Source organism: Sceloporus occidentalis, unplaced genomic scaffold (assembly GCF_023333645.1).
Source record: "Sceloporus occidentalis isolate IW3139 unplaced genomic scaffold, rSceOcc1.0.p SCAF_3, whole genome shotgun sequence".
NCBI lineage: Eukaryota > Metazoa > Chordata > Lepidosauria > Squamata > Phrynosomatidae > Sceloporus > Sceloporus occidentalis.
In genome coordinates, this window is record NW_028316983.1 from 69,379,151 (window position 1) to 69,406,462 (window position 27,312).

Genomic DNA, 27,312 nt, shown 5'->3' on the forward strand with positions numbered 1-27,312 from the left:
AGTTTGAGGGAAAAGTTTTAATGTCTGTATCATCTTGTTCTTAATGGCCTGTTACAGACAGCCAAAATAAAGCTGCTTCGAGTCACAGTGGAGGTATGGTGTTTCAATGATGCATGCGTCCTAAGAGTCCAGAAGTCACACCAAAGCCACGCTCCAGTCTGGAGCGTGGCTTTAGTGTGACTTCTGGACTCTTAGGACATATGCATCATTGAAACACCATACCTCCACTGTGACTCGAAGCAGCTTTATTTTGGCTGTCTGTAACAGGCCAATGAGTCACCTAGCAGGGTTGTTCCAAGTACTAAAGAGCCTGTTGTGATCAGTCTCAAACAGTAGGAGATGAACCCTTGGTTTCCCTTTATGATAAACTTGCTACACATTGTGAGGAGAAAGTCATTTTCTAGAAACAGTGTCTGGAAAAGTGTCCAGTGTTTCATGTGATCTAGTTTCTTGGAGCCAGATTTGGTTGTTATAACCAAATAATGAGGAGGAGATGATACAGAAATTCTGTCCCACCACAGGTAAGATTGAGCTTTGCCCCTCTTGACAGACAGGACCCAGTACTGGTTGATTAATTAGACAGACCTAGAGGAGGATAAATGTCTGATTAGGTCAGGGGAAGGTGCCTGCAAGAAGCACAGCCCCATCTGACCGAATGAGGCATTGGTCCTCCCTGAATCTCATCTGACCCTGAGGAGGCTGGAGTTCCTGTTCAGCATTTGTAAGTACTTGGGTTTTCTTACCTGGTACAAGTAAGAGAAACCCATTGTACAGATATAGAGATGCTGCAGGCTGAAATCAAGGAGGGGATGAGATTGCCAGGTTTGCTGGGGAGGTAGCTGGGAAACAAAGTGGCTGTACAGACTGGCTTGAAGCACGGGCATGGGGGCGGCATGGAGGCAAGGCGTTTGGATGCTGCATGCCCTGACACCGCTCTGATGTCAGTGTCACACTGTTTGCCCAACTGCACAGCTGGCAGTGTCACGGCATTCCTTTGGCATGGCGTTTATACAATGCATACTGAAAGGAGCATCGAAAAGTGCCACTATGGCAGCAAGGGCACCTTTTTGCTGGCTCTGAAAGGAGTGGCGTTTTGCCATTTCTTTTAGAGACAGCAAAGCGCAAATTGGAGCTGCAGCATGTGGTTGTGGCAGCCCTGATCCAGCGCTCAAGGGATGGCACTCCTTTGGGACCGTCTGTTTTGCCCCAAAGTGAAGGAATACTGAACTAAGGGCCCAAACAGACAGGCCAAAATAAAGCTGCTTCGTGTCATTTTGGAGGTATGCTGTTTAAATGATGCATGCATCCTAAGAGGTCAGTAGCTGCTCCAAAGCCAGACTCCAGTACTAAGGACTGGAGCGCAGCTTTGGCGCAGCTTCTGGCCTCTTAGGACGCATGCATCATTTAAACAGCATACTGCCAAAGTAACCAGAAGCAGCTATATTTTGGCCTATCTGTTTGGCCCTTAAGTTAGGCACACATTAAAAATCTGGCTCATTCAGTCACAAATTCCTCTTATGTTTCTGCTCCAGGGTCAACCATCTTCTTGAACGTGGAAATTGTTCTGTTGCTATGTACAGGACTCATGTTGGGCCTGGGCTGCATCGGGCTACCCATTTACAGGTAATTGTACTCTAGTGAAAGACAAAGTCAAGTTCGAGCATTCACCCTTTGGGATGGGAAAGTGATGTTCTGCAACAGAGGGAGTCTTCTGTTTACTGAGCATCAAAGTGCACATTGCATAGACCTATGGCAATGCTGTGAAGTAGACTGGGTTCTCCAGATTTCAACACTTGAAACAGTTATTTTGGATCATAGCCCCTAGAATCCGCTATCCAGTATAGCCATGGTGATACTCGGGGAGAGATCCTGTGAACTGTGGTCCAAAAAATGTAACTTTCCCAAGCTGCAAACTTCACAATCTTTGTCTAATTGTTTAGCACCATGAAGGAAAAGATTTGGCCACCCATACCAGACCTTCATAATGTATTGGATGGAGTCCTTGATGACAATGGCAAACAACAGCAGGTGAGGCCTTTTTATTCCCTTCAACACTAATCCTAATGCAATTGGTTGGTGAGAGAACATGGTATTATTTTCTAAAATCAGAGAGGGAAGTGCATGTGTACAACAATGTCTAGATTGGAGCCCAAAGATCCTTCTGTGTTTCAGATGCTGCTTCTTTCCCATCTTCTAGGTGAATCCTTTCTTCTGCAACAAAACTTTGGAAGATACACCTTTGACTTGTCTGCTGGAAGTGCTGTCTGAGAGGCCTGTGGAAACACAAAGCTATGGCCCTCTTTTTGAGAGTATTTCAGAGGTACAGACAGACTGGGACAGCCAGCCTTCTTCCTGCCAACACTACATGGTATTAAGTTCTAGCAGTCCTCAAGGGAGCCGTCATGAAAACGAGTATTTTGATGGCACAGGTGATGGACATGACACCCTCCCACTGCCCTTGGCCCAACACCCACACATAACTTCAGAGTCAAAGATCCAACTAAGCTCCTTCACCTTACTTAACACATCCCTTGGGGCACCTGAAATTAAAGATGAAAGAACTTGGGAAGCTTCTGAGAACCACAGAACCACATCTGCCACACACGTATCAAATCAGTCTTATCTACTAATGGCCTGACTGTGCATGTTTATTAAAAGGTACAAACAAGGGAGATAATTAGGTTGTAGATGTTTGCAATGTAATAGTAGCAATTGAGAGCTATTTAGCAAACAACTTTTACATCTTCAGGCTTTTTTTAGCACCTACTGCCTAGAGCAGATGATTGTATGAGGAACTGAGTGAAAACTGAATGGGAGTTTTCACCCATATATATGCTTACTTGGCATCTGGCAACCGAGGTCTATCAAAGCTTTCCAAAGACGACAACAATACCTGAGAAACTAACCTTCTGAATTACCTGCATCCATGCAACAAGCTCATTGTTGTAACCCGCCTTGATCTCAAGGAAAGGCGGGCTATAAATAAATGATTTATTATTATTATGGCTTTTCCTAATGCTGAACAGAAGAGCTGACTTGCCAGTGGTGTGAGACATTGTGAGAGTGGCATAGTGGTTTGAACATTAGAGTATGACTCTGGAGACCAAGGTTTGAATCCCAGCCCAGCCATATAAACTTGACTTTGGGCAAGTCAAACTCTCTCAGCCTCAAGAGGATGGCACTGGCAAACCCTCTTTGAAGAAACTTGTCAAGAAAATCCCATGATAGATTAGCCTTAGGATCGCCATAAGTCAGAAACAACTTGAAGGCACACAACAACAACAATGATGAAAGAGTCAAATACAGTAACAAATTGCCTTACCATTAGAGCATGTTCAGTGGCAGAGTCGCATGGTAAAGGTAGGATGGTGCGTGCAATACAATTACCTTCTTGTGTGTGAGAGACTGCATAGTCTCAGTATGACAAACATTCCAATTTGGGGCAGATCTCATCTTAAGGATTATATCTTTCTGTTCTATCTTTGGTACCTCATTTTAAATCACACAAACCACAGCTGCTTCCCACAACTTAGAAATCATTGGCGGGGTACAGACGGGCAGGGGAAGACGTCTTGGAGGTGTATTCTGCTGAATACGGAGCCTCCAGACCGCCCGCCCCGGGGGCGTGGCTCAGGTGTATGGGGCTTCCACATGGGGGGCAGCGGAAGAAATGGTGTGAGTGGAGCAATTAAAATACCTTTAAAATATTACATCTTACGAATCTATGTACATGAAAATACATTTAGGCTGTGCACATGATACTGTAATTTAAAGGTATAATTTTAATTTTGCTAGTTGTTTATGTCACAACTATTGCTACTACATTCATTGATATACAGAAATTATGATTTATGAGTAACATTAGTACAAAAACATTACTAAGGATTCTGTATGGTGTGGTATAGGCAAGGTAATCAGGCATCCTCCTTTTCCAGGACGTGTCCTGTATTTCAGCCTTCTGTCCAGGACAAATTCCAAAATGTCCTCCATTTTTAACATGACTAAGAAGCATGACTTTATATTTATATTAGTGTATTTTTAGCTTTTCTTTTGTAATCTCCTTCATTTTTCTTCAACAGCCTACATTTTGCAGTGCCTTGTCTTCTCTTGTGGAGGGCATTTGGTCACCCTGGGTATAGAAAGATGTCAATAGAGATAATGCAGGAGAACAAAAATCAAAAAGAAGATGAAGGGGTAGTTGACAAGAGAGGAAGAAAATAAGAGATTCTGGGATAATTTGTGTTACTTATGTGGTTGCTGTTACACTCTGGTTGTGTGTGCTTATATATCTATATCATCTATCTAGATATCTCTATATACACAGATATATATCTTACTCACTGTAAATATTTGCATTCTGTTATTTGTGAAATAAAATCTATTTCTATATTTGAAAAAAAAGGAGTGCAAGGTTTTTCTGATCAGAACTCACTTGGGTACAATCTGAGAGCATGAAATATTGGATGTGATTGACTGCAAGTTTGAATAATAATAATAATAATTTGTTTTATTTATATACCGCTATTCCAAAGATCATAGCGGTGAACAGCAAGTAAGCTAATTAGCAAGTAAGCTAATTTGCCCCCAACAGTCTGGGTACTCATTTTAGCGACCTCGGAAGGATGCAAGCCTGAGTCGAGCTTGGGCCCTTTTGCTGGTCTTGAACTCGCAACCTTGTGGTTTTGAGTGAATGGCTGCAGTACAGGCATTTAACCACTGCGCCACCAGGGCAAGGAAATTTGGAAATGGTTGTGTGTGATCAGTGGGGATCAAAGAATGTGACATTGCTCCTTATCCACAAAACTGCAACTGGCTGCTGCTCCAGTATCTCCATACTTTCCTGACCACTATGCTACCATGCACTCCCTACCAGTGGTGCTACCTGTCTTAGGACTAGAAAGCAGCCTGGAGTGACTATGCAGGCAGTATTGTGCTGTGCTCATGCAGATGCAGGATCTCACCATTTGTGATCCACAGCAGCATCAATGGCAGCAATGGCAGCAGTCCTTTCCAGAAAAAAGACCAGAGGTTATTTATCTGAAGCCATAACTCAGATGTGGGGACGGGGGAAGGGAAGGAGGAACTGATGTCCACACCACCATGGCATCACTGTGGGTTGTGTAGGGGAACAGATAGTGCATGCTTGCAGTATGGTAAAACATAAACAAGAAAGCTCCCTACAAGTTAAATTTTTATCTTTATTGTGAAAAGGAGAAATGCTGCCAATGCCAAGAATGGGCACTGCTTTATGTGGATGGGTGTGTGTCATGTGAACTGAACATAAAAAGGTGGGAACAGCTATATGCCATCAACTATAATTAACATAATATTAATAACATTTGAATCCTGCCTATAACTCAGAACAAGATTGTGGGGAGCAGTTGTTCTTGTCATAGGAGGTTTATGGGAAATTTGGCATAGTAACCAGTCCTTCTGAAGGCAGTTGTATTTGAATGGAAAAACAAATGTGTTTGAACCTTTTCAGAGCTCACAAAAGGCCTATTATTTATCCTTTTTGTTGTTGTTAAAGCCAGATCCAATATAACTCTTCACATTAGATAAGGATGACACTAAAATTGGCCACTGGAACTGATTTGTCTCACAAGGTGAAAGTCAGAAAGAAGAAGTCACACATGTGAGGTGACATACTAAAGCTACAGGTTTTTGGATCTTGGAAAGAGTTTTTGGCTCTGGGAAAAATCAGAAAGTATTTCCAATGTTTTCTTCTAATTCCCAATTTATGCTGTAGACAGCATTAAGTGAACAATTATAAAAACATGAGTGTGACACTACACCATCCATGGTGCTTATGGTTTGTTCTGAAAAATCTCAGCGAGAAGGAAAACAGAGGCATTGGGGAACAGAAAATTGTTTGGAGGAGAAAATTTTTTTACAGTGTCAGGAAGAAAATGAAAACATCCACTTGCATTTTTTTAAATGGAAGAATAATGCTTATCAACAGTGGAGAGAAGTTGTGGTGTTCTCTAAGTCCATAAAGGAGATTCCAGAACCTTTGCATGATGGTGTCATGGCAGACCATTGGAATGGGAAAAGTAGCCCTGGAAATTTATATATGTTACTTTTAGGCTGATTGAAAGGAAGTAAGAAACCGATACCAAATTGCACCATAAGTGATTAGTGGAGAGTGGAATGGACCTTCTAAGCCCTTTCTGGTCACATCTCAGGATCAGTTACAGATTATTGCTCCACAAAGGTAAAAACTCACTCACTTCCAAACCAAGAAGCTGTTACAGCTGCATGGCTTTAGTGAAATACTTTGTCTTCAGAGAATAGCTCACACTATGCCCGCTGATATGCAGACTGTTTATTTCAGGAGGTGTGCAATCTTTTAAAATTAAAACAAGACCTAAATTAAGGCATACCATTCTCATCAGATAGGTTGATTTGAGTGCCTCAACAGAATTTGGGAGATATGTTGCCTTCCTAAAGTAAATGTTAATCAACAAAACTGGGATAAATTGCTATGACATAATGATGGCTTTGTAACATTCAGCTAAAGCAGTGTCCAATCTATCAAGAATTTCAATCATATACAATTCTGTTTAAGCAAGATATCTCTTTGCGTGTAGAACTGCCAAACAGAAGAGAAAGAGTTGAAGTGTCCCAAAGTATATGCGGCATCTGACTAGGTATTAAGCAATGTGTGTGTGTGTGTGTGGGGGGGGAATTATCAGGCCATGCAGCATCAGAAAGATCCAGCATAGTGTAGTGGTTTAAGCACTGGACAACAACTCTGGAGGTTAGGGTTTGAATCCCCACTCAGCCATGGAAACTTGCTGGGTAACTTTGGGCAAGTCATCCTCAGAGGAAGACAAATCCAAAACCCCACTGAACAAATCTTGCCAAGAAAACAACCATTAGGGTCACCATAAATCAGAAACAACTTGAAGGCATGCAACAAAAACAAGCATCATAAAAGACAAATGGATATTCACAGTCTTAGGACTTTATCACAAGGGGAAAACTGGGGGTTTAAACAGCTATGATCCCATGAAAATCGCGCAATCATGATTAACATTTTCACACACATCGTGATTAAAGAGCCATTATCCCAGGAATAAACAGGCAATAAACAGCAACAAATCCCATGAATAATTTGTTGCTGTTTATTGCCTGTTTATTCCCAAGATAATGGCACTTTAATCACAATGTCATGTGAAAATGTTAATTATGATTGTGTGATTTTCACAGGATAATCACTGTTTAAACCCCTGATTTTACACATGTTATAAAATCCTTAGCTATATAAGACTAGAGAACATGCATGGGAAAAGAATATAACATATATAGAGTACAGTGTACTAAAGTGAAGCTAATATATAGGATAGATGAGACTGATACACAGACAGACAGACAGACAGACAGACAGACCTGATGCTCTGACATTAACTGTAAAACTGCCTTCTGGTCAGCCCTGGGACCTGAAACAGTTTCCTGGGAATTAGATGAGATTAGAAGAGATAAAGCTGTGTATCAAAAACATACTGGTGACACCATACCCCAAACTCCAGATTATCTTTCCCTGAATTTTCATGAATATATTAAACAAAATGAGCTATAAGGGACCCTGTCCCAGCAACCAGGGTGTAAACAAGAATATCTAGGGTTGCCAGAACAATATACCTTTAACAGTTATATAAAAGACACTCATTTCAGTGAGTGTCACTTGTTATCTGTTTGTGTAATAAGCAACAATTACTGGAATTCCTTCTTCTAGACTTCTACACAACCATTCAAGATACATGAGCCATCTCCAGTTTTCTATCTTGCAACCCTACCACAGGACCACGTCTGTCTTTGGAGCTCCAGAAAGGACCAGAACCACTGTAAAAGCAGTGCCTCCAAGTGCCATCTCAGAAAGATACCACGATCAATGGCATGGAAAACTGCTGGGAGGTGCAGCAGAACCAACAGAGACATACTTCCCCTGTCATTCACCCTGTCATTCACCAAGTTATTCAACAAGGCAAAAAAAAAAAGTTGTCTCCATCCAATAGCTAGGTCTGAAACCAGACTGAAATCCATCTCATTTAGGAAAACTTTGCACAGGGCAACCATGCACTCTTGAACCTTGCCCATATTGGAGACTGGCCTGTAATTCTCTTGTATGGTGTGGTTGACAGAGGGCTTTTTCAGTAACAGCCTCACCACAATCTTTTAGGCAAGAAAGAACCCTGCCTTAGTACAATGACGCATTCTCTGCTGCCTTTATCCACTCAGTCAATCCTCCTTTGGCTGTTTTTACAATCCAGAAAGGGTATGGGTCCGGCATGTGTGGGGTGGCTCTCACCTCGCCAAGGATCCTATCCACTTCCTCAAGTTGTAGAAACGGAAAGGTATCCAAAAACATAGGATAAGCAGAAACGGAGGTAACATCCATTCAACTTGTTTCAACTACAGAATTTAAGTCAAAGTGGAATAGAGCAATTTTGTCTGCAAAGTAACATGCAAATTCGTCACAATTGGCTGTTGAGTGCTCAGTATTCTCCTCTTGCAGGGCAGAGAGTAGAAGGCCCCAACCATTACTTATGGTTCTACTGAGCAACAAGGTGCAGACAGAATAGTGGTAGAGAGGTATGATTCCTTCACTGCCACTACCACCATAGGCTTTCCAATGGGTCTAGCAGATCAGACCTAGCAGTAGATGGAGGTTGAATGCTTCACCCTGTTATTAAATTCACATAGGTACTTAAGTTTTTGTCACTTGGGCCCTTGTAAAATTGTCTTGTTTTTATAAGCTTGACTAGGTTACTCCAGTTGCTGTTGCTGCCAATAACATTAAAAGGCCTTGATTCAAAAAGATCAAGGAGGATGTGAATCAACTAGGGTTGCCTGGTTTCAAGGTGTGGTTGATCCCTCAGGAAATTGCTATACTTCATCAGAGTCCTGGGCACACATTCTCAGCTGGTGCCACTTAGCTGGGTCAGCTAAATGTGTTCCTATGTGTGTTGCACTTGTGCATGCCGATGAACCAAAATGCCAGAACCAAGGGAGGGGGACTGGGGAGAGAGCTGGTGACTGCATAAACTTGGCCCTCTTTTGTTATTTGGAACAAGGTAGGGAGTGGTAGAATTCAAAGATATAGCCGTGTTAGTCTGTAGAATCAGTATGGAGAGAGATCTTGGCACATGGCACCTTTGAGACTAACTGAAAGAAGTTGGCAGCATGAGCTTTCGTAGACTTCAGTCTACTTCCTCAGATGCATTGGTGGGTAGGGAATGGCATATCACCATTGTAACCCATGTGCCTTGCTGTACAAGTCCTCGTGACAGCAGTGTAGAGCTGGATGGGAGATTCTTCATGGGTTGGTGATGAATCTTCCATAATCCCCAGCAGCACCATAGAGCCTGGGAACATACACATTTATCATGTGTGCTGTATATACAGTACATCCACATGGGATGCCAGACCTAGCAGATATAGTGGTAATTGCTGCAGCTACTACAAATGCATTTTATCACCTATCCAGCTTAGGAAAAATGCTTCCTCCCACACATCGCTCTAGGTTGCCATGCTATGTGGTTAACTAGATTTTACCCAAATTGTGGGTACATTCACGTGGAATGCCCAGAAGTGGTTCAAGGCCATTTGCCAATCCTTGCCTTCTCCATCTCTGTGACATACAAGAACCCATCCCTTGGTCTCAGGTTTTGGCCCTGAATCAGTAGGCAATATGATACTGCTGGCTTTCAACACTGGGTCAGCTAACAGCACTGAACTGTAAGGAGGAAAGCTAGGAAATGCATCTGAGGAAGTAGACTGAAGGCTACAAAAGCTCATGCTGCCAACTTCTTTCTTACAGTTAGTCTGAAAGGTACTACAAGATCTCTTTACATATGGAGGAGAGCTAGGTTAGTTTCCAGATTCAAGAATGGAAAATATTTGTTGCAATATTTCTGGTCCAAAAATAAATTGGCTCAGATATAGGCAATATTAAAAAAGATACACAAGGAATAGAAGATGAAATGAAAGAATTTGACAAAATAATACAGTAAAATGAAAAACAACTGATAAAGAAAATGTACAAATATATATTAGAAGTAGAATTTCATGAAGAAACAATCGAAAACACTATGGTTAAGTTCATGCAGAAAATTGGAAAGGAAATACCTCTAGCAAGCTGGGAAAATGTATGAGAAACGAATCTAAAATTTGCAAAGTGTAATAATTTAAGAGAAAATTATTTTAAAATGTTCTATAGATGATATATGATTCCAACTAGATTAGCAAAGATTAAAAAAATAATAAAAATAAGTGGTAGAAATGTATTGTGGAAATGGGTATGGGTACTCACTACCATATGTGGAGGCAATGCAAAAAAGTAAAACAATTCTAGGAAAACATACACAAAAACATAAAAGAAAAATTACAGGAAAAGATTCCTTTAAAACCCAAATTGTTTTTATTAAATATAACAGAAGAGATCGAAACCAGATTAAATCAAGAAGAAAAAAACATACTATTGTACATGATTACAGCCACATGCATGGTCTATGCTAAGCATTAGAAAACCAATATTATACCATCTATAGAGGAATGGATAGTTAAATTAAATGACAGCGCTTATGGATAGTTTATCCATGTACATTACTGGAAAGACAACTGAGAAATACGAAAGGAAATGGAGAGAAGTATCTAGATTATGGAGTAAGGACAAGAAGAATTAAGTAAGCAAAGGTAAAGAATAGGTATAAAGAAAGAAAATATGGAAATAAGGACCTACAAGTATAAGTATCTATCTAAATTCTTGCTTTGGAAAATAGCTAAGAAAGAAAAATAACACAAAATAAAATCTAAAACTTAATGGGTAGTAAAAGTATATGTAAATCAAGTTTAGATAAGAATGCGTATTCAAATGTACAGTTAAAATAAGGTTCCTGTTGGCTTTTTTGTTTGTTTGTCTTTGTTGTTTTTATGTTGTATTAAAATCACTATAAAAATTATTTTTAAAAAAGAATGGAAAATATTTTAAAAGGTAGAGAACAATAGTCAGAAGATTAAGGAGAGGACATGAAGACAGCTATCCTGGAATAAAAGGGGTTGTGTCACTCTGAGCCTTGTTCAGTTATACTCTGTTGTTGTTTTTTAAATGCTGAAAAAGCTTTTCATTAGCCAGGTCTGTACTGTGGCTCTTTGGCATGGTAGCTTAGGGGGGCATTCTGGGCATTTCCCCTTAAAATAGGCAGGAGGAGAGGAGTTTTTAAACTGAACCATGGAGGAACACAACAGGATCTGGGAAACTGTCTGGTTTGGGTTGAATCACACCCAAAGTATAAAAGTGAACTTATTTTTTGACTGCCCAAATGGGCCTGAGATGAAAATAGAATATGAACATACGAAAAAGAATATGATGACCAGTCGAAGAGGCCGAGGGGTTTAAGTAGAAAATATACATGTGCCAGAAGACAGAATGTACTGCTATACAAATGGGAGGGTGTGAGTGCATAGTTTTGAGGGAACATAGATAAGGTGAAAAAAATAGAAACAGGGTGGAATAGAGAAAAAACATCAGGATTCAGTCATTTCTGGATACATTATGTGTCCTGTGCATTCTACAAAAATCACAGAAAGGGCACATGGGAGGCAGTATTGCCTTGTAAATCATGGAAAGCTTTTATGTCAAGTAAGCCATACATTTTCAAAGGGGCTGGTGCCTCCAAAGAATCACAGTGAGTGAGAATACCCCTTCCCCAATAACTGAATACTAAGGATATGCTACCATTTGCAAGACAAAAATATCCAGTGTTTTTGACATGGAGAAAGAAATCATGGAGACATCCAAAAAAGGTAGGTGTGAAGACACACCCAACTAAAGGTGGTGGCAGGTTTGGGTGTGCAACGCCGGTACCCTGGTGAGATCAAACTCTTTACCCAAAAAAGGCTCTGAAGCTGAATGTAAAGTTCAAAAGGGGGGAAATTTAATTTAAAGGACAAAATAAAGAGTTTTCTCCTCCCCAGCTCTAAACAAAAGGTACTTTACAGTTGCAGCAATCTTCCGGATGTCATCTTTCTGGGTCTGATGTTAGTTTGCTCTCCTCACTCAATGGAGCTGGTGCAGGGTCTTTCAGCTCCTGAAAGACCCTGCACTTGTTGTTGGTAACTAATTTGGCTAAAACCTGGTAACTGAAATGGCTAAAGTGTAAGAAATGCCCTTTCCGGCTGTCTGGGCCTGTTTGCCACCAAAAGACAGCTCTCTGCCTGCTCACAGCAAAGACTGCTCCCAACTAAAGGCCTCTAGCTAAAGCCGAGCAGGTTGGGAAAGGGCAAACCAAACCTGGAAATAATGCAGGGGATCCTACAGCTCCTCCCACAAACTAATACAAAGAACTTTTCTACACTAAACATACTATGGCCTGAACCAATGTGAAAGAAAATGCAGGGGAAAGTTTCAATCAGTTCTGGCAGGACATCACAGTAGGATTGTAATAATGAATGACTAACTATCCTCACTTTGGCAGAATAAATGTGTCTTGTCATAACAAAGGAGTAAAATTTCTACCCATCTGAAATAACTGTACAAATTGATGTTGGTAGTCCCAGATGTAGCTGTGGCCCTGCCTTAGTGTAAGATGGGAGTGTGACTGAACCACTTAGGAACAGTGACCATGATGCTATCAGTTCTAATTTATGTGTAAGTAGAAAAGTGTCAGGAAGCTAGTACCTATAGGACTTAGTAGCTACTCTTATCTACACAACAGTTATTGACCCTTAAAGAGGAATGTGTTTACTTTTGCAAAAGGTTTGTGGGCTGCTTGTCCCAGCTTCTGCCAGCCTAGCAGTTTGACAGCATGCAAATGCAAGTAGACAGATAGGGGAAGGTAACAGCTTTCGGAGCAGTCATGCTGGCCACATGACCACCAGAGTCGTCTTCGGACAACGCTAGCTCTTTGGCTTAGTAATGGAGATGAGCAATGCCCCTTACAGTAGTTACGACTAGACATTCAGGTCAAGGGACTACCTTTATCTTTTACCTCTGCATCCACAGATCTTTTATCCACAGATTCAAGCATCCACAGCTTGGAAATATTTTAAAAATATATAAATTCCAAAAGACAAACCTTGGTTTTGCCATTTTATATAAGGGATACCGTTTTGCCAAACCATTGTATATAATGGGACTTGAGCACCCATGGATTTTGTTATCCAGAGTGGCTTGTGGAACCAACCCCAGCAGATACCAAAACCCCAATGTATATGCAGTGTTCGGATGTGAAGATATAAATGGGAGATAGGAGAGGATGGGCATGTAAAAAACACAGATAATTGTAATTACCTTAACTCAGTGGTCCCCAAACTGTGCTCTTTAAGGGTTTATGGACTTCAGCTCCCAGAATCCCAGAGTATTGGGCAACAGGGCAGAGGCTTCTGGGAGCTGAAGTCCAAAATCTCTTAAAGGGCACAGTTTGGTGACCACTGCAAACTGGTATTAACAATAAAGGGGGAATGTAGACATCCTAACATAGGCCCAAAACACACTGCAGAAATAATCTCGTTTGGGACAGCCTTAACTTCCCTGGCTCATTGCTAGAGAATCCTGGGAACTGTAGTTTATTGTGGCACCAGAGCCCTCCAGCAGAAGGTTCAATGTCTCACAAAACTACAGTTCCCAGACTTCCTTAGCATGGAGCCAGGGCAGAGAAAGTGGTCTCCAACTGGATTATTTCTGCATCTTGTTTTAGGCAACAGATGAGCTGTTTAGCATATATATTGATAAAAAGTCAAATAGGCCAAAGAATGCTAAACTAAAATTTTCTAGCTGCAATAACATATTTAACAGATTAATAACATATGTAATAATATTTAATAATAACATATTAATACCATATTTAATAGATTAGAAAGTTGGACCAAAACTAACAAAATGAATTTCAATCATGAGAATTGTAAGATACTGCACTTAGGTAGAAAAAACGGAATGCATAGATATAGGATTGGGGACACCTGGCTGAACGAGACTTAAACATGTGAAAGGGATCTAGGGATCTACTAGGACTCCTAGTAGACCACAAGTTGAACATGAGCCAACAGTGTGATGTGGCAGCTAAAAAAGCTAATGCGATTCTAGGTTGCATCAACAGAAGTATAGTGTCTAGATCAAGGGAAGTAATAGTGCCACTGTATTCTGCCTTTGTCAGGCCAAAATGGTGAAGAGTCTGGAAACCATGCCCTACGAGGAACGACTCAGGGAGCTGGGGATGTTTGGCCTGGAGAAGAGGTGATATGATAGCCCTGTTTAAATATTTGAAGGGATGTCATACTGAGTATGGAGCAAGCTTGTTTTCTGCTGCCCCAGAGACTAGAATATGGAACAATGGATGGAAGCTCCAGCAAAAGAGATTCCACCTCAACATTAGGAGGAACTTCCAGACAGAGAGGGCTGTTTCACAGTGGAACACACTGCCTTAGAGAATGGTGGAGTCTCCTTCCTTGGGTCTTCAAGCAGATTGTGAGTTCCTGCATGGCAGAATGGGGCTGGAGTGGTTGACCCTTGGAGTCTCTTCCAACTCGATGATTCTAAAATACATCTCCAAAGCAATTCATGTCATGCCTTTTCCCCCTTCAATTACTGCTGTTTGCTCCTATTCGTTTTCCCCTGTAAATCATGGCAACCATTCAGGGCCCCCTGTAATATTTTAATACATTTGTAGCTTTTTGCCATCAGAGAAAAAATGGATAGCAGAAAAGAAAAAGTATTTGATGAAAACACTTAGTGATATTTCAGGACAAAATAGTAGTACAGTATTTCTGTTTTTATTTTTATTGAATGTGAGCCAGTGTGGTGTAGTGGTTTGAGGTTTGGACTACGACTCTGGGTTCGAATCCCAGCTTGGTTATGTAAAGCCACTGGGTGACTTGGCCATGATGTCACACTCTCTCGGCCTCAGAGGACAGCAAGGGGAAGCCTCCTCTGAAGAAACCTGCCAAGAAAATCCTGTGGTTGCCACAATCCACAGGAGAGAGCAAGGCTGCACCCAGCACTGCAGTGCCACAACAAACTACACTTCCCAGAATCCCATAGCATTGAGCCATGGCTGTTAAAACTGGTGTCAAACTGGATTATTTCTACAGTGTGGATACAGCCCAAGCTGGAAAAACAAGCATAAGGGCACCACATTTTTCAGTCACATGGAGAGAGGTGAGAATCTCTGCCTCGTCCTCCGTTTAAATTAGAGTTTTAGTCATTCCTAAACTTAGACTTCAACTCCCAGAAGCCCAGCCAGTCTGGCCAACGGCCATGAATCCTGGGAGATGAAGTCCAAACAACTTGAGGCCTAAAGTGTGAGAACCATTGCAACGGGCGCCATGGCAACGGGACGCGATGCATCATGGGAGACAACCCTCCCTTCCCTGCTGCTTATGGCAACGGGACGCAGCGCAGGGGACCGACCACGAAATGGCCGCCGGCTCCTATTTCAGGGAAGCCGCGCCCACTTTTCTCGGGACAGCCAATGGGGACGGAGGAATCCGCTGACGTTCTGTTCGAAGTGGCCAATCGCTGGCCAAAGTGGCAAGTTTAAATCCTGAATGGTTGGCCGCGTTGGAGTCAGAACGCGAGAAGCGGAGGCTGAGTGAGTGGTTTGTCCGCAGCTATAGCTGAAGCAGAAAGAGCTTCTCGCGGGTACTGTATATTCCCTTCACCCTCTAATCGCATTTCTTTAGATACCAGGGCTTAAGGAAGTCGTTTAAGAGGACTGCATCCGCACTGGAGAAATAACCCGGTTTGGCACCGCTTTAACTCTTGGTTTGGCTCAAATGCTCCGCTCTGGGCCCACAACAAACGCCAACTCCCAGAATTCCATAGCCTTGAGCAAGACAAAGAGTTAAAGCGGTGCCAAACCGGGTTATTTCTCCAGTGTGGATGCAGCCTGGTTGCTAAGTGGCTCCTGCTGGGGTGTGAATGACACCCAATTAGATGGGGTGCCTCATACCACAGAGGACAGTATGAAAATTCAAAGTGACCTTAAACAGATTAGAAATCTGGGCCAAAGCTGACAAAATGAAATTCAACAGGGAGAAAAGTAAGATACTGCACTTAGGGCAGAAAAATTAAATGCATAGATATAGGACGGGGGACACCTGGCTGAATGAAACTGCATGTGAAAGGGATCTTGGAGTCCAAGTAGACCACAAGTTGAACATGAGTCAACAGTGTGATGCGACAGCTAAAAAGGCCAAAGTGATTCTATGCTGCATTGATAGAAGTATAGTGTCTAGAGATCAAGAGAAGTAATAGTGCCACTCTATTCTGCTCTGGTCAGGCCCCACCTGGAATATTGTGTCCAGTTCTGGGCAGCACAATTCAAAAAGGACGTTGAGAAACTGGAGCATGTCCAAAGGAGGGAGACTAAAATGGTGAAAGGTCTGGAAACCATGCCTTATGAGGGAGCTGGGGATATTTAGCCTGGAGAAGAGAAGGTTAAAAGGTGATATGATAGCTTTGTTTAAGTATTTGAAGGGATGTCATATTGAGGAGGGAGCAAACTTGTTTTCTGCTGCTCCTGAGAATAGGACACGAAGCAATGGATGCAAAGAAAAGAGATTCCACCTCAACATTAGGAGGAACTTCCTGACAGTAAGGACTGTTCAACAGTGGGACACTCTTCCTTGGAGTGTAGTGGAGTCTCCTTCCTTGGAGACCTTTGAGCAGAGGCTAGATGGCCATCTGTTGGGGATGCTTTGATTGAGGGTTCCTGCATGGCAGGGGGTTGGGCTGGATGGCCCTTGTGGTCACTTCCAACTTTGATTCTAACAACAAAGCTCTGGGATCCTGCAGAGTGTTGCCATGGCAGTTGTACTTTGTGGACACATAATGAGAAGGCATGCCTCGTTAGAAAAGACAGTGGTCCAAACACTGCAGAAATAATCCAGTCTGAGACCACTTTAACTGCCCTGGCTCAGTGCTAGGGAATTCTGGGAGATACTGTGAGACATTTAGCCTTCTCTGCCAGAGAGCTCTGGTGCCACAATAAACTAATATTCACAGGGTTTGCCAGCACTGAGCCAGGCCAGTTAAAGCGGTCTAAAACTGGATGATGTCTGCAGTGTGTTTTGAACCTAAGACATCACCTTCAACTGGTGCTACCACAGGATGTTAAGCAGAAGAAAAGAAGCACCATGGAGTTTGAAAAGGTAGAGGGCAGAAGAGAGGAAGGCTGCTCACCAGATGGATAGATTCAATCAGATAAGTCTTGATCATGAATTTGCAGGACCTAAGCATAGCAATGGAGGACAGGCAGACCTGGAGATGTCTTATCCACGTGGTTGTCATGAGTTTGGATCAACTCAAAGGTGGTTAATAACAACAACATGAAACAGTTGTTGGTTTTTCACACTTGACTGCTTTTCCCTTGCAAACTAAGTTCTCTATATTTTCCTGTCTCCTTGCAGCACTCCATCCTGATGGCTCAGTTCTTATTTGAAAGTGACTTGCATGGACTGTTGAAGCTGGATGCCCCCATACCCAATGCACCTCCTGCCCGATGGCAGCGCAAAGCCAAGGAGGCCGCTGCTGCTAGCACTGTACCTGTTACAGATACCACAGCTCCTTCACCCATGAAACCTGCTAACAGGCCCCGTAGTACCAGCAAAACCCCCTCCAAAACACCAGGTAAGAACACCTAATGTATCTGGGGCTGAGGATTCAGTAATGAAGGAGCTGAAGCTCTAGGACAGGGGTAGGAGCCGGGGGCCGGGTTGCTGTCCCTCAGGCGACTGGGGGGCCGAAGCCAGGGGTGGAGCTTCCACCCTCTGGGGCGGGGCTGTGTGCCAGGGGTGGAGCTTCCACCCTCTGGGGCGGGGCCGTGTGCCAGGGGGTGGAGCTTCCACCCTCCAGGGGCGGGGCTGCATGCCGGCGGCGGAGCTTCCACCCTCCGGGGGCCAGGCCTCCCCATCTTTGCTGGCCCCCGACGGGGCCCCAGGCCCTGTCAGAGACCGGCAAAAAAGCTGGGGGGGCCGCCAGCACTGGAGGGCCCCAGCGATGGCACCGGGCCTCCCAGAGGCCCCCTGCCGCCCTCGGAGCCCTCCTGGAGGGCCCCAGAAATGGCAGCGGGCCCCCCAGAGGCCCCCTGCTGCCCTTGGAGCCCTCCTGGAGGGCCCCAGAAATGGCAGCGGGCCCCCCAGAGGCCCCCTGCTGCCCTTGGAGCCCTCCTGGAGGGTCTACAAATTGATGTATTCCATTTCCTTGTGCTGTGGTTTTTCTCTATTTGGGGAATGACAGGGCTGCCTCATCACTTCATGGCTCCGTTAAATATACACTTTACTTTAAATCTAATTTCTATCCTAGAAGATCCAAACTAATGAGATTGAACAGATTATGCCGTTTTTGTTCTATAGGCAAATCGGGTTCAAAAGGACAAAACACACCAAACAGAACTGGAGGGGACAGATATATCCCCAATCGCAGTGCTATGCAAATGGATGTGGCCAACTTCCTCATAACCAAAGAGGATTCCTCCGATGACACTCCTACCAAGAAGGTGAGGCAGCAAAAGCTCAGAGGGCTTGTTTACAGTTGCAAGTTTTTTGTACATGTGATCTTCATGCTCTTTTATTCAAGGGCAATTCCTTCTAACGTGAACTTTACAGTACTAGCAGTACAAAGTCCACCACAGGTTTTAGACCTAAGGACTGGCAAAGCAGGATGCTTGACAGTAACCTAATGGATGGAGAGGGATAATTTAGAGGCCTATACAGTATTTCTGAAACTTGGTGACTGTAGCATAAAAGCTCTCTTACCTAAAGTGGCTTCAAAATGAAAGTACAATACATATCCCTAACTTGCCCTTTCTGTATGTGTGTGCGTAGTTAATAAAATATCAGCAAACCCCCTCTGAAGAAATCTCGTTAAGAAAACCCTGTGATAGGTTTGCTATAAACTGGAAAAGACTTGAATGCAGACACCAACAATGGCTTGAAGGTTTTGTTCTTACAATACTGCACCTGCAACCAGTATGGTACACTGTTTATGTGGCTGAGGTGGACAGGTAGATCCTCCCAACTTGGATGTGAGTGTAGGTAGGCTCACACCTGCTGAGCTCTATCCTATAGAACAAGCTACTACTGATTTCTTACAATGTTTTTCCACCCACCAAGGAGCATCAGAAGGCCTGGGCAATGAATCTTAATGGCTTTGATGTAGAAGAGGCAAAAATCCTACGGCTGAGTGGAAAGCCCCAGAATGCCCCTGAAGGTAGGTCTTCATTGGGTAAACTGCACACTAGGTGAGCTGGAATGTAAGGTGTGTGCTAAGCACATTACAAATGTTATTCCTTTTTGTTCAAATGGTTCCCAGAGCATCTTACAAAGACAAAGGGGATAACAGTCATGACCCCAGGCTTATATTCTAAACCAGGGGTAGGCAACCTTTTTGAGCCGGGGGCCGGGTTGCTGTCCCTCAGGCGACTGGGGGGCCGAAGCCAGGGGTGGAGCTTCAACCCTCCGGGGCGGGGCCACGTGCAAGGGGTGGAGCTTCCACCCTCCAGGGGTGGGGCCGCATGCCAGGGGCGGAGCTTCCACCCTCCAGGGGCCAGGCCTCCCCATCTTTGCTGGCCCCTAACGGGGCCCCAGGCCCCGTCAGAGACCGGCAAAAAAGCTGGGGGCTGCCAGCGCTGGAGGGCCCCAGCGATGGCAGCGGGCCCCCCAGAGGCCCCCTGCCGCCCTCGGAACCCTCCTGGAGGGCCCCAGAGACGGCGGCGGGCCCCCCAGAGGTCCCCTGTCATGGCTTTTCGCCGCTCTGGGCGCCGCCATTTTGGGCGGCAAAATGGCGGCGCCCATAACCCCAGAGGCCGCTATGGGTGCCGCCATTTTTTCGCCCAAAATGGCGGCAAAGTCTCGCGCGACCTCGCCGCCATTTTGCCGCCCAAAATGGCAGCGCCCAGAGCAGCGAAAAGCTGTGATGGGTGGTGGCGGCGGCGGCAGCGACAACAGCAGCCAGGGGCCGGTTGCCAGGCCTCCGCAGGCCACATCCGGCCCGCGGGCCGGAGGTTGCCGACCCCTGTTCTAAACTTACGACATGGCACACAAGGAATAAAGAATGGGAAGAAGGAAGAAGAAGCCACTTTAGGGTGCTGCTGTTTTTTGCAGTCAAGTCAGCTTCAGTTTATGGCAACTCTATGAATGAGAGATCTTCATGAACCCCAGTCATCAATAGCCCTCCTCAGGCCTTACAAACTCAGGACTGTAGTTTCTTTGACAGTCAATCCATCTGTCATACAGTTTTCCTTTGCTCCTAATGCTTTCCACTTTAGCAAGTATTTAGTGATTTTGGCTTCTAGTGACAGGTAAGGCTTAATTTGTTCTAGGATCTGTTGTAGGATCCATTTATTGGTGTGTTTGGTGCTCTGTGGTGTCTGCGGAACTCTTTTAGTACCACATTCCAAATGCGTTGATCTTTTGTCAGCTTTCTTCACTATCCAGCTTTCACAACCATACACAGGAATAATACTATGGGGAGCTTGGAGATGTCTCATCCACAAGGTTGCTATGAGCTGGGGCCAACTCGGGGGCAGTTAACAACAATGATGTATGATTCTGACTTTTGAAGATCTTATCTACCAGTAGTTCTTCCATAGCTTCCAAGCCTTAGCCTTCTTCTGGTTTCTTTATAGGCTCCAATTTGATTAATGACTTAGCCAGGGCATGGAATATCTTTTAACTATTTCATATTCTTATTACTTTGACATGAGTGATGAAAACACTAAAATATTTCAGTTCCTATAATGACCAAATGAGATGGAATTGGTTTCAATAGCTTACTTTAATGGCTGTCAATAAGTGATAATCAAGGAGAAGTAAAGGGAGTTGCTTCTTTTCTCATGTGAACCTCTTAGAACAGGTATTTATCCTTTAGAGTAGACCAGTGGTATTCAAACTTTTTACCCTTGGGATTTCATTTATATCTACCAGCAGACCCCGCACACTCAGGTTCTCTGGGAGGAATTTACTGCAGCCTATAAAAACTAGGCTGGCCGCTACCACCCGGAGGACCTTTTCTTCAACCACGCTCAAATTATGGAAAGGCCTGCCGGAGGAGATCCACCAGATTACCAATTTAAACAGCTTTAAAAAGGCTGTCAAGATGGATCTCTTCCAGCAGGTGTTTCCTGAATAGCAAACCCAGCCACCAACCGAACCATCACTCTGAACACGCTGTAGCCCCATTTGCTCGCTTTTATTCATTTTAATGTATGTTTTTAATATTTAATTGTTTAATTGATGTTTTAGGAGAACTATTGGGATATGAGGTTTTGTATGTATTCTTTTAACTGTAAGCTGCCTCGATTGTGATGGACAGAGAGGCGGGATATAAATAAAGTTTTATTATTTTATTATTATTATTAAAATATTTTGTTTGTTTAATGTGTGCAATTTCGTTTGCACATTCATGTACATTCATATCTTAACATTTTATAGGGAAAGAACCATTCACATTAGAACAATTTTATTTAAGTAAATTCAATGTTTAAATCAATGCATATGAAAATGTTACTCAGAGTTTGGGAAGAGGAGGAGGGGGTTGGATCAGAGCCTCCAGGTCTTGCACCTCATCCACTCCGAACAATTCTTGCACCCCTCTGAGAACCACTGGAGCAGACTGGAAGACAGGTCTTCTAAACTGATGCTGTTATTTTGGTGATCCATGATAACTGAGTTCATATAAATTATAACTTGATTTGCTTGGGTTGGCCTTTAGGTTGGAATTCATCCAGGAAGTGATGGTGTTGACTTGAATACTAGATAAGAGATTCTTTGATTTCTTGCCACTGTGGAGACTGGCAAGTTACCTCCATTGTATAAGCTTCTCAGGAAACTAATAAATTGCTTTGCTTGTTTTTTTGTCAGAAAGGTGTCTAGGACACTAGCCAGGAACCTTGGAGAAGTATTTTTCCTCTTTTACATAATGTCCACTAGAGAAACTTGTTTCATTTGTTCTATTTCTCCTGCCTGTCCCCAAATTAGAGTTGACCTCCTTGTAGTACACTTCTGGTCATGTTTTGTTGAAATCATGTCCCATAATACTTTGTGTTATAGGGCTGCAGTGTTAGTTGAGATGCAGTACAAATCATACCTGTACTTAGATGCATAGTCTGTGAGGTGAAGAGCTGCTTTTTTTCCAAGCAGTTTGATCTGACACTGAAGTGCCTATAACAGGAGCATGTCATGACCACTTGTCCTGATTGCTTGGCATTTAATAAACCTAGCTAAAAGCCCAACAATGCGCTCTACATGGGGCTACCCTTGTACCTAACTTGGAAACTTCAGTTAATCCAAAACATGGCAGCCAGATTGGTCACCAAAAAATAAAGAGGCAACCATATAACTCCAGTTCTGCAATCTTTACACTCCCTGCCAATTAGTTTCCAGGCACAGTACAAGGTGTTCGTAATCACCTTTAAAGCCCTACATGGCTTAGGTCCAGCTTACTTAAAGGAACATCTTCCATACAAGCCACCCCACACACTCAGGTTCTCTGAGACAAATTTTCTACAGACTAAGAAGACCAGACTTGCTGTGGTTACCCAGAGGACCTTCTCCTCAGCCACTCCTAAACTTTGGAATGACCTACTGGAGAAGATCCATCACGTAACATCTCTTGAGGCCTTTAGAAAGGCCATCAAGACGGATCTCTTCCGGCGGGCATTCCCAGACTAATACATGGGCCCTCTCCACTGTCCCACAACTATGCCTTCTTGACTTTCCCTTAAACCACCTCATTGTAATGGGGATTACATTTTATTGTATTTTTGATTGTGATTTTAATAACTGATTTTTATGCTGTTGTATTTTAAATTGTGGGTTAGTGACTGTGTTATTATTTTACTGTTTTATTTTTTATTGTAACCCGTCCCGATCCTCCGTTTTTTTTTTGGGGGGGTGTTGTGGGTTTTTCGGGCTATGTGGCCATGTTCTAGAAAAACCCACAAAAAAACATGGATGCCAACCATGAAAGCCTTCAACTTCACCACCACCACCACCACAAAAACAACTATTATTATTATTATTATTATTATTATTATTATTATTATTATTAGTGGCTAGGGCAGATGAGCTGAAATGAGATCTGTTTCAACCACAGTTGAAGCGAAGAAAGAAAATGACTTTAATTTTGGTTTGGGCTAATAATTGTAACAATTTTCTTCCCCAGGATACCAAAATAACCTCAAAGTTCTTTATAGCCAGAAGAACACACCAGGCTCTACTCGGAAGAATGGAAGATACATAGCATCCATGTCAGACCGGATTCTGGATGCTCCAGACATCCGCAACGACTACTGTAAGCAGCCATGAACATGGAGTTCAAACCTATCACGGGTTTTCAGGGGCTTGCCCAAAGTAACCTAGTAGATTTCCCTGGCTGAACAGGGAACTGAACCCTGATCTTCAGAGTCATAGTCCAACGCTTAAGCCACTACACCATGCTGGCTCCACCTTGGTGTATATACTAACAAAATGTAGAAATGACTGTCTTCTCTAAAGATAATAATAATACTTTAGGATAGGTGTCAGTTCTGTGATGTTGTAGCTCACCTGTGAATTGTGGCTTCATATTGCATTAGATTAGGCATTTTAGGTGGACAGGTAAGAGTTTTCTGGATTTGCCTTCTGTGGTTTTGGTTTCTAGCATGGGGTGGTGCTAAGGAGGGAAGGGTACTGGCATTAGTAAATGTTGCATGTTTTGTTTAGATCTTAACCTAATTGATTGGAGCTCGCTGAACTTTCTGGCTGTGGCATTGGATAAAACAGTCTATTTATGGAACTATGATTCCCGAGAAATAATCCAGTTAATGCAGATGGAACATCCAGATGACTATATCTCATCAGTGTCATGGATCAAAGAGGGAAACTATCTTGCAATTGGTACAAGTAATGCAGAGGTCCAGGTGAGAGGAATGACACTTTCTGGGGTTTATATATTTGGACTCTGGAGTCTATATATTCGAGTCCCGTTCACTTGGCAGTGGGGTGGCGCAGGAGCAATATAAACATAGGCGGGTTACAAACCGCCGGGTTGCAGTGGTCTCCCGCCGCCGCTTGCAGCATCCAGGAGCCGCAGCGGCCAAACCACGGGGCTCCAGGACGCTCCAAGGAAGGAGCGCAGAAATCGTGCTCCTTCCTGGCCCCTGGAAGTGGCGCAAGGCCATTTTGTACGCGCAGAGCGCATACTAAGGTTAGGGAGTGTGGAAGCGCCGCCCCTTCCTAACCCTAGTATGCGCTCTGCACGTACTTTCTGGCAGTATGTAACCTGCCATAGTTAATTATGTTGTGTGGGTGTTTCCTTGGTGAGACTATCCAACAAGTGATTTTTCCTCCTTCCAGCTAGTTCAGGGAATGGTGGCTACTGAAGTTTAGGTTTTTTCAGAATTAGAATTATAACTGGTTCACTTGATGGCCATGGCTTGAGTCTTTTCAGTTTCTTGTATGTTCAACTGAGTTAGTGAGCTAGGAACTGGCAGGATAACCTTCGTATGATCTATTCTTGCCACATGCTGATACCTCAGAGCACAGTAAGCTTTAGCAGGATTGGGTGTACTAACTGTGTATTTATTATGTTGGTTCCAGTTGTGGGACATCCAGCAAAAGAAGCGGCTACGAAACATGGTCAGTCACTCATCCCGTGTGAGCTCCCTGAGTTGGAACAACTATATCTTGTCCAGGTAAGAACAAAGGATCCACAAGCAGTATTTTCTATGAGCACTTGGGACTAAAGGGAAAGAGTTTATCTTTCTTGATAAAGGGAGGTTGGTGCTGGGTATTGTTGGCCTCCTGGTGTACTTTACTTAAAAGGACATATTAATCTTCATTTCACAGTGGGTCAAGGACTGGCCATATACATCACCATGATGTTCGTGTGGCAGAGCACCATGTGGCAACACTAGCTGGCCATACACAAGAAGTGTGTGGGCTAAAGTGGGCACCTGATGGCCGTTACATAGCCAGCGGGGGGAACGACAACCTGGTAAACATATGGCCAGCTGCCCAAGGGGACAGTGGCTCCTTGCATCCTGTGCAGACTTTCACACAGCATCAGGGAGCTGTTAAGGTGAGCAGATCGTTGTGTATGTAAGTAGCATTTACACTGATGGCAACTGGGAAAGGTGACATTTTCCTATACTTTCTTCTTCTAGGCTGTAGCTTGGAGCCCATGGCAGTCCAATGTGCTAGCAACAGGAGGAGGAACAAGTGACCGGCACATCAGGATATGGAATGTGTGCTCTGGTAGCTGCCTCAGTGCAGTAGATGCACAGTCCCAAGTAAGATCAAACAGAAGGCAATGAACATGACTGCTGTTGTTTTGACACATGTAGCTGTCTGGGTACCTACTGTCTTATTAACTGTAGTCTTTCTTTTGCCGTGACAGGTATGTGCAGTACTCTGGTCTACAAATTACAAGGAACTTGTTTCTGGTCATGGCTTTGCCCAGAACCAGCTTGTGGTGTGGAAATACCCATCCATGTCCAAAGTTACTGAGCTGAAAGGTAAGCTGAGGAGGTATGGAAGTAGCTCAGGCATTAAATTTATGCAATAAAAACAGTACTTGGGAAGCAACAGTAATAGTAATTAAGAATAAACATTATTGTATATGAAACCTAATCAAACTTATAAACTGGAATATTTCAAGACCTGTACATGCTACTTTAGATCACTTATCCAAATTCTGCTTGACCCATATTCTCAAAAGGAGAGATTTTTTAAAGCCTAAAATAACTTTGCATAGATTCATGATAAGTTGGTAATGAATTAAGGCATACTACAACAATTTATGTGCAGTTTGCTATTATAAAACTTTATAATCTGTTCTAACTTCCTTTCTATTTGTTACATTTTGATTCAGGTTTCATTCTTGTTTGCTATTTTTATCTGCCTTGTAAGTTACTGTTGTTTCTGCTTTCCTCATGCAAAGGAAAGGTGCTCATTTTAAACTCTACAAAAGAGGAATTCTAAATATACAATGCACCCATGCCATAGGCAGCCACACTATATGCAGCTTCAAGCTTACGCTGAAGCCATGCAACAAGTAAACAAATGGTGTGCGTGACGCAAGCATGCACCCCATTGTTTACAGTGGGCCGCAAGCATGCATGAAATTCCCTTCATGCGGGGGGATCCCCTGCGTTAAGGGAAAGGCCCACTGTAATCAAGAATGCACCTGTTATTGCTTCAACTTTCTCTGCAAGAAATTAGTAGATACTTTTGTGTGTGTTCAGTATATCTTAGTTTTATATTGTCTTGCTAGGTCACACTGCCAGAGTATTAAGCCTAACCATGAGTCCAGATGGATCTACAGTGGCATCTGCAGCAGCAGATGAAACTTTGAGGCTCTGGCGCTGCTTTGAACTAGACCCTGTACGGAAGAAGGAGAAAGACAGCAGTACCAAGAGCAGCATAATCCACCAAGGCATTCGCTGAGTCCAGTTCAACCCTCTTCCAACCTATTGCTTTTTGTACAGAATTTTAAACAATAAATATTTCACTTTCCCTCGAAATGGTGTTGGTATATGGGTTGGTGTCTGAAGTAGAGTATAAGCCACAAAGTGATATGAGAAATTGCCTTTTAATGTATGATAGCTATCTGTAAGGACATGGGCTGTAAACAATTGTATGAAACAAATAAACCAGTAACTCTTGATGGAAAGTTAATACTAGTGTTAATCTTGAATTTAGTACTTTAGTGCTTTCCATGCCAAGCCTGCAGCCCAGTTTATGGTGAATAGGATTGCTCAGTTCAGAAAGCTCTTCTCGATTTATTTTAAACCAGGATTATTTCTGATAGCATTTTAAGTAAGCATAATGGGGCAAAACTGAACCAGGGACTGCTATATGCAGGTAGATACCTATATACAACCATTGGAACTAAGCCCGTCTAATTCTGTTTCTTGTATACCATGTGTCAAATCACTTAAGACTACTTTAGTACAGTGGTCCCCAAACTTTTTCAGGCTGTCGTCCCTTTTCCTCTTGGGCAACAACCCTAGCGCCCCCCATCGGGCATATTTTTTGATATTAGGTCTAATGTTCTACTGCAAATTTTAAAACTCATTCACTGCTCCTGTTGCACCCAGACACCTTGGGAGCAGCAACTAAAGCTGGCTGAGCAGTGACCAAGAAACTTCTTGCTTGTGCCAATCTTGAAGCAAAGGCTGATACAGGCAAGACTCTTTTTGGTCACTGTTTGACTGGCTGCTCAGTTGCTGCTCCCTTTGCACTGTCATCCTGGGAGCAGCAACTGAGCAGCAGGCTAAGCAGACAGTGAGAAGCCTCTTACCCATACCAGCCTTGCAGCAAAGGCCAATG

General features: G+C 43.3%; 1 protein-coding gene across 4 annotated transcripts in view; it reads left to right on the forward strand.

The window, feature by feature from the left end:
• The window catches only part of LOC149316165 (cell division cycle protein 20 homolog), a 46,754-nt gene extending 19,879 nt beyond the window's left edge, over positions 1–26,875 (forward strand). The window contains exons 6-18 of one of the 4 annotated variants that reach the window (XM_089514926.1): positions 1,533–1,623; positions 1,941–2,028; positions 13,595–13,600; positions 17,410–17,629; positions 18,355–18,497; positions 19,114–19,210; positions 23,165–23,293; positions 23,704–23,900; positions 24,580–24,674; positions 24,829–25,060; positions 25,146–25,271; positions 25,379–25,496; positions 26,255–26,875. In XM_089514926.1, the coding sequence (XP_089371052.1) occupies positions 1,533–1,623; positions 1,941–2,028; positions 13,595–13,600; positions 17,410–17,629; positions 18,355–18,497; positions 19,114–19,210; positions 23,165–23,293; positions 23,704–23,900; positions 24,580–24,674; positions 24,829–25,060; positions 25,146–25,271; positions 25,379–25,496; positions 26,255–26,427 (1,715 nt within the window). In that variant the 3' untranslated portion in view covers positions 26,428–26,875. Of the gene's footprint in view, positions 1–1,532; positions 1,624–1,940; positions 2,029–13,594; positions 13,601–14,380; positions 14,468–15,404; positions 15,641–17,409; positions 17,630–18,354; positions 18,498–19,113; positions 19,211–23,164; positions 23,294–23,703; positions 23,901–24,579; positions 24,675–24,828; positions 25,061–25,145; positions 25,272–25,378; positions 25,497–26,254 lie in introns of those variants that run through there. The other 3 variants (XM_089514923.1, XM_089514924.1, XM_089514925.1) reach the window with 3 other exon arrangements.
• Positions 26,876–27,312: the final 437 nt, after the last annotated feature.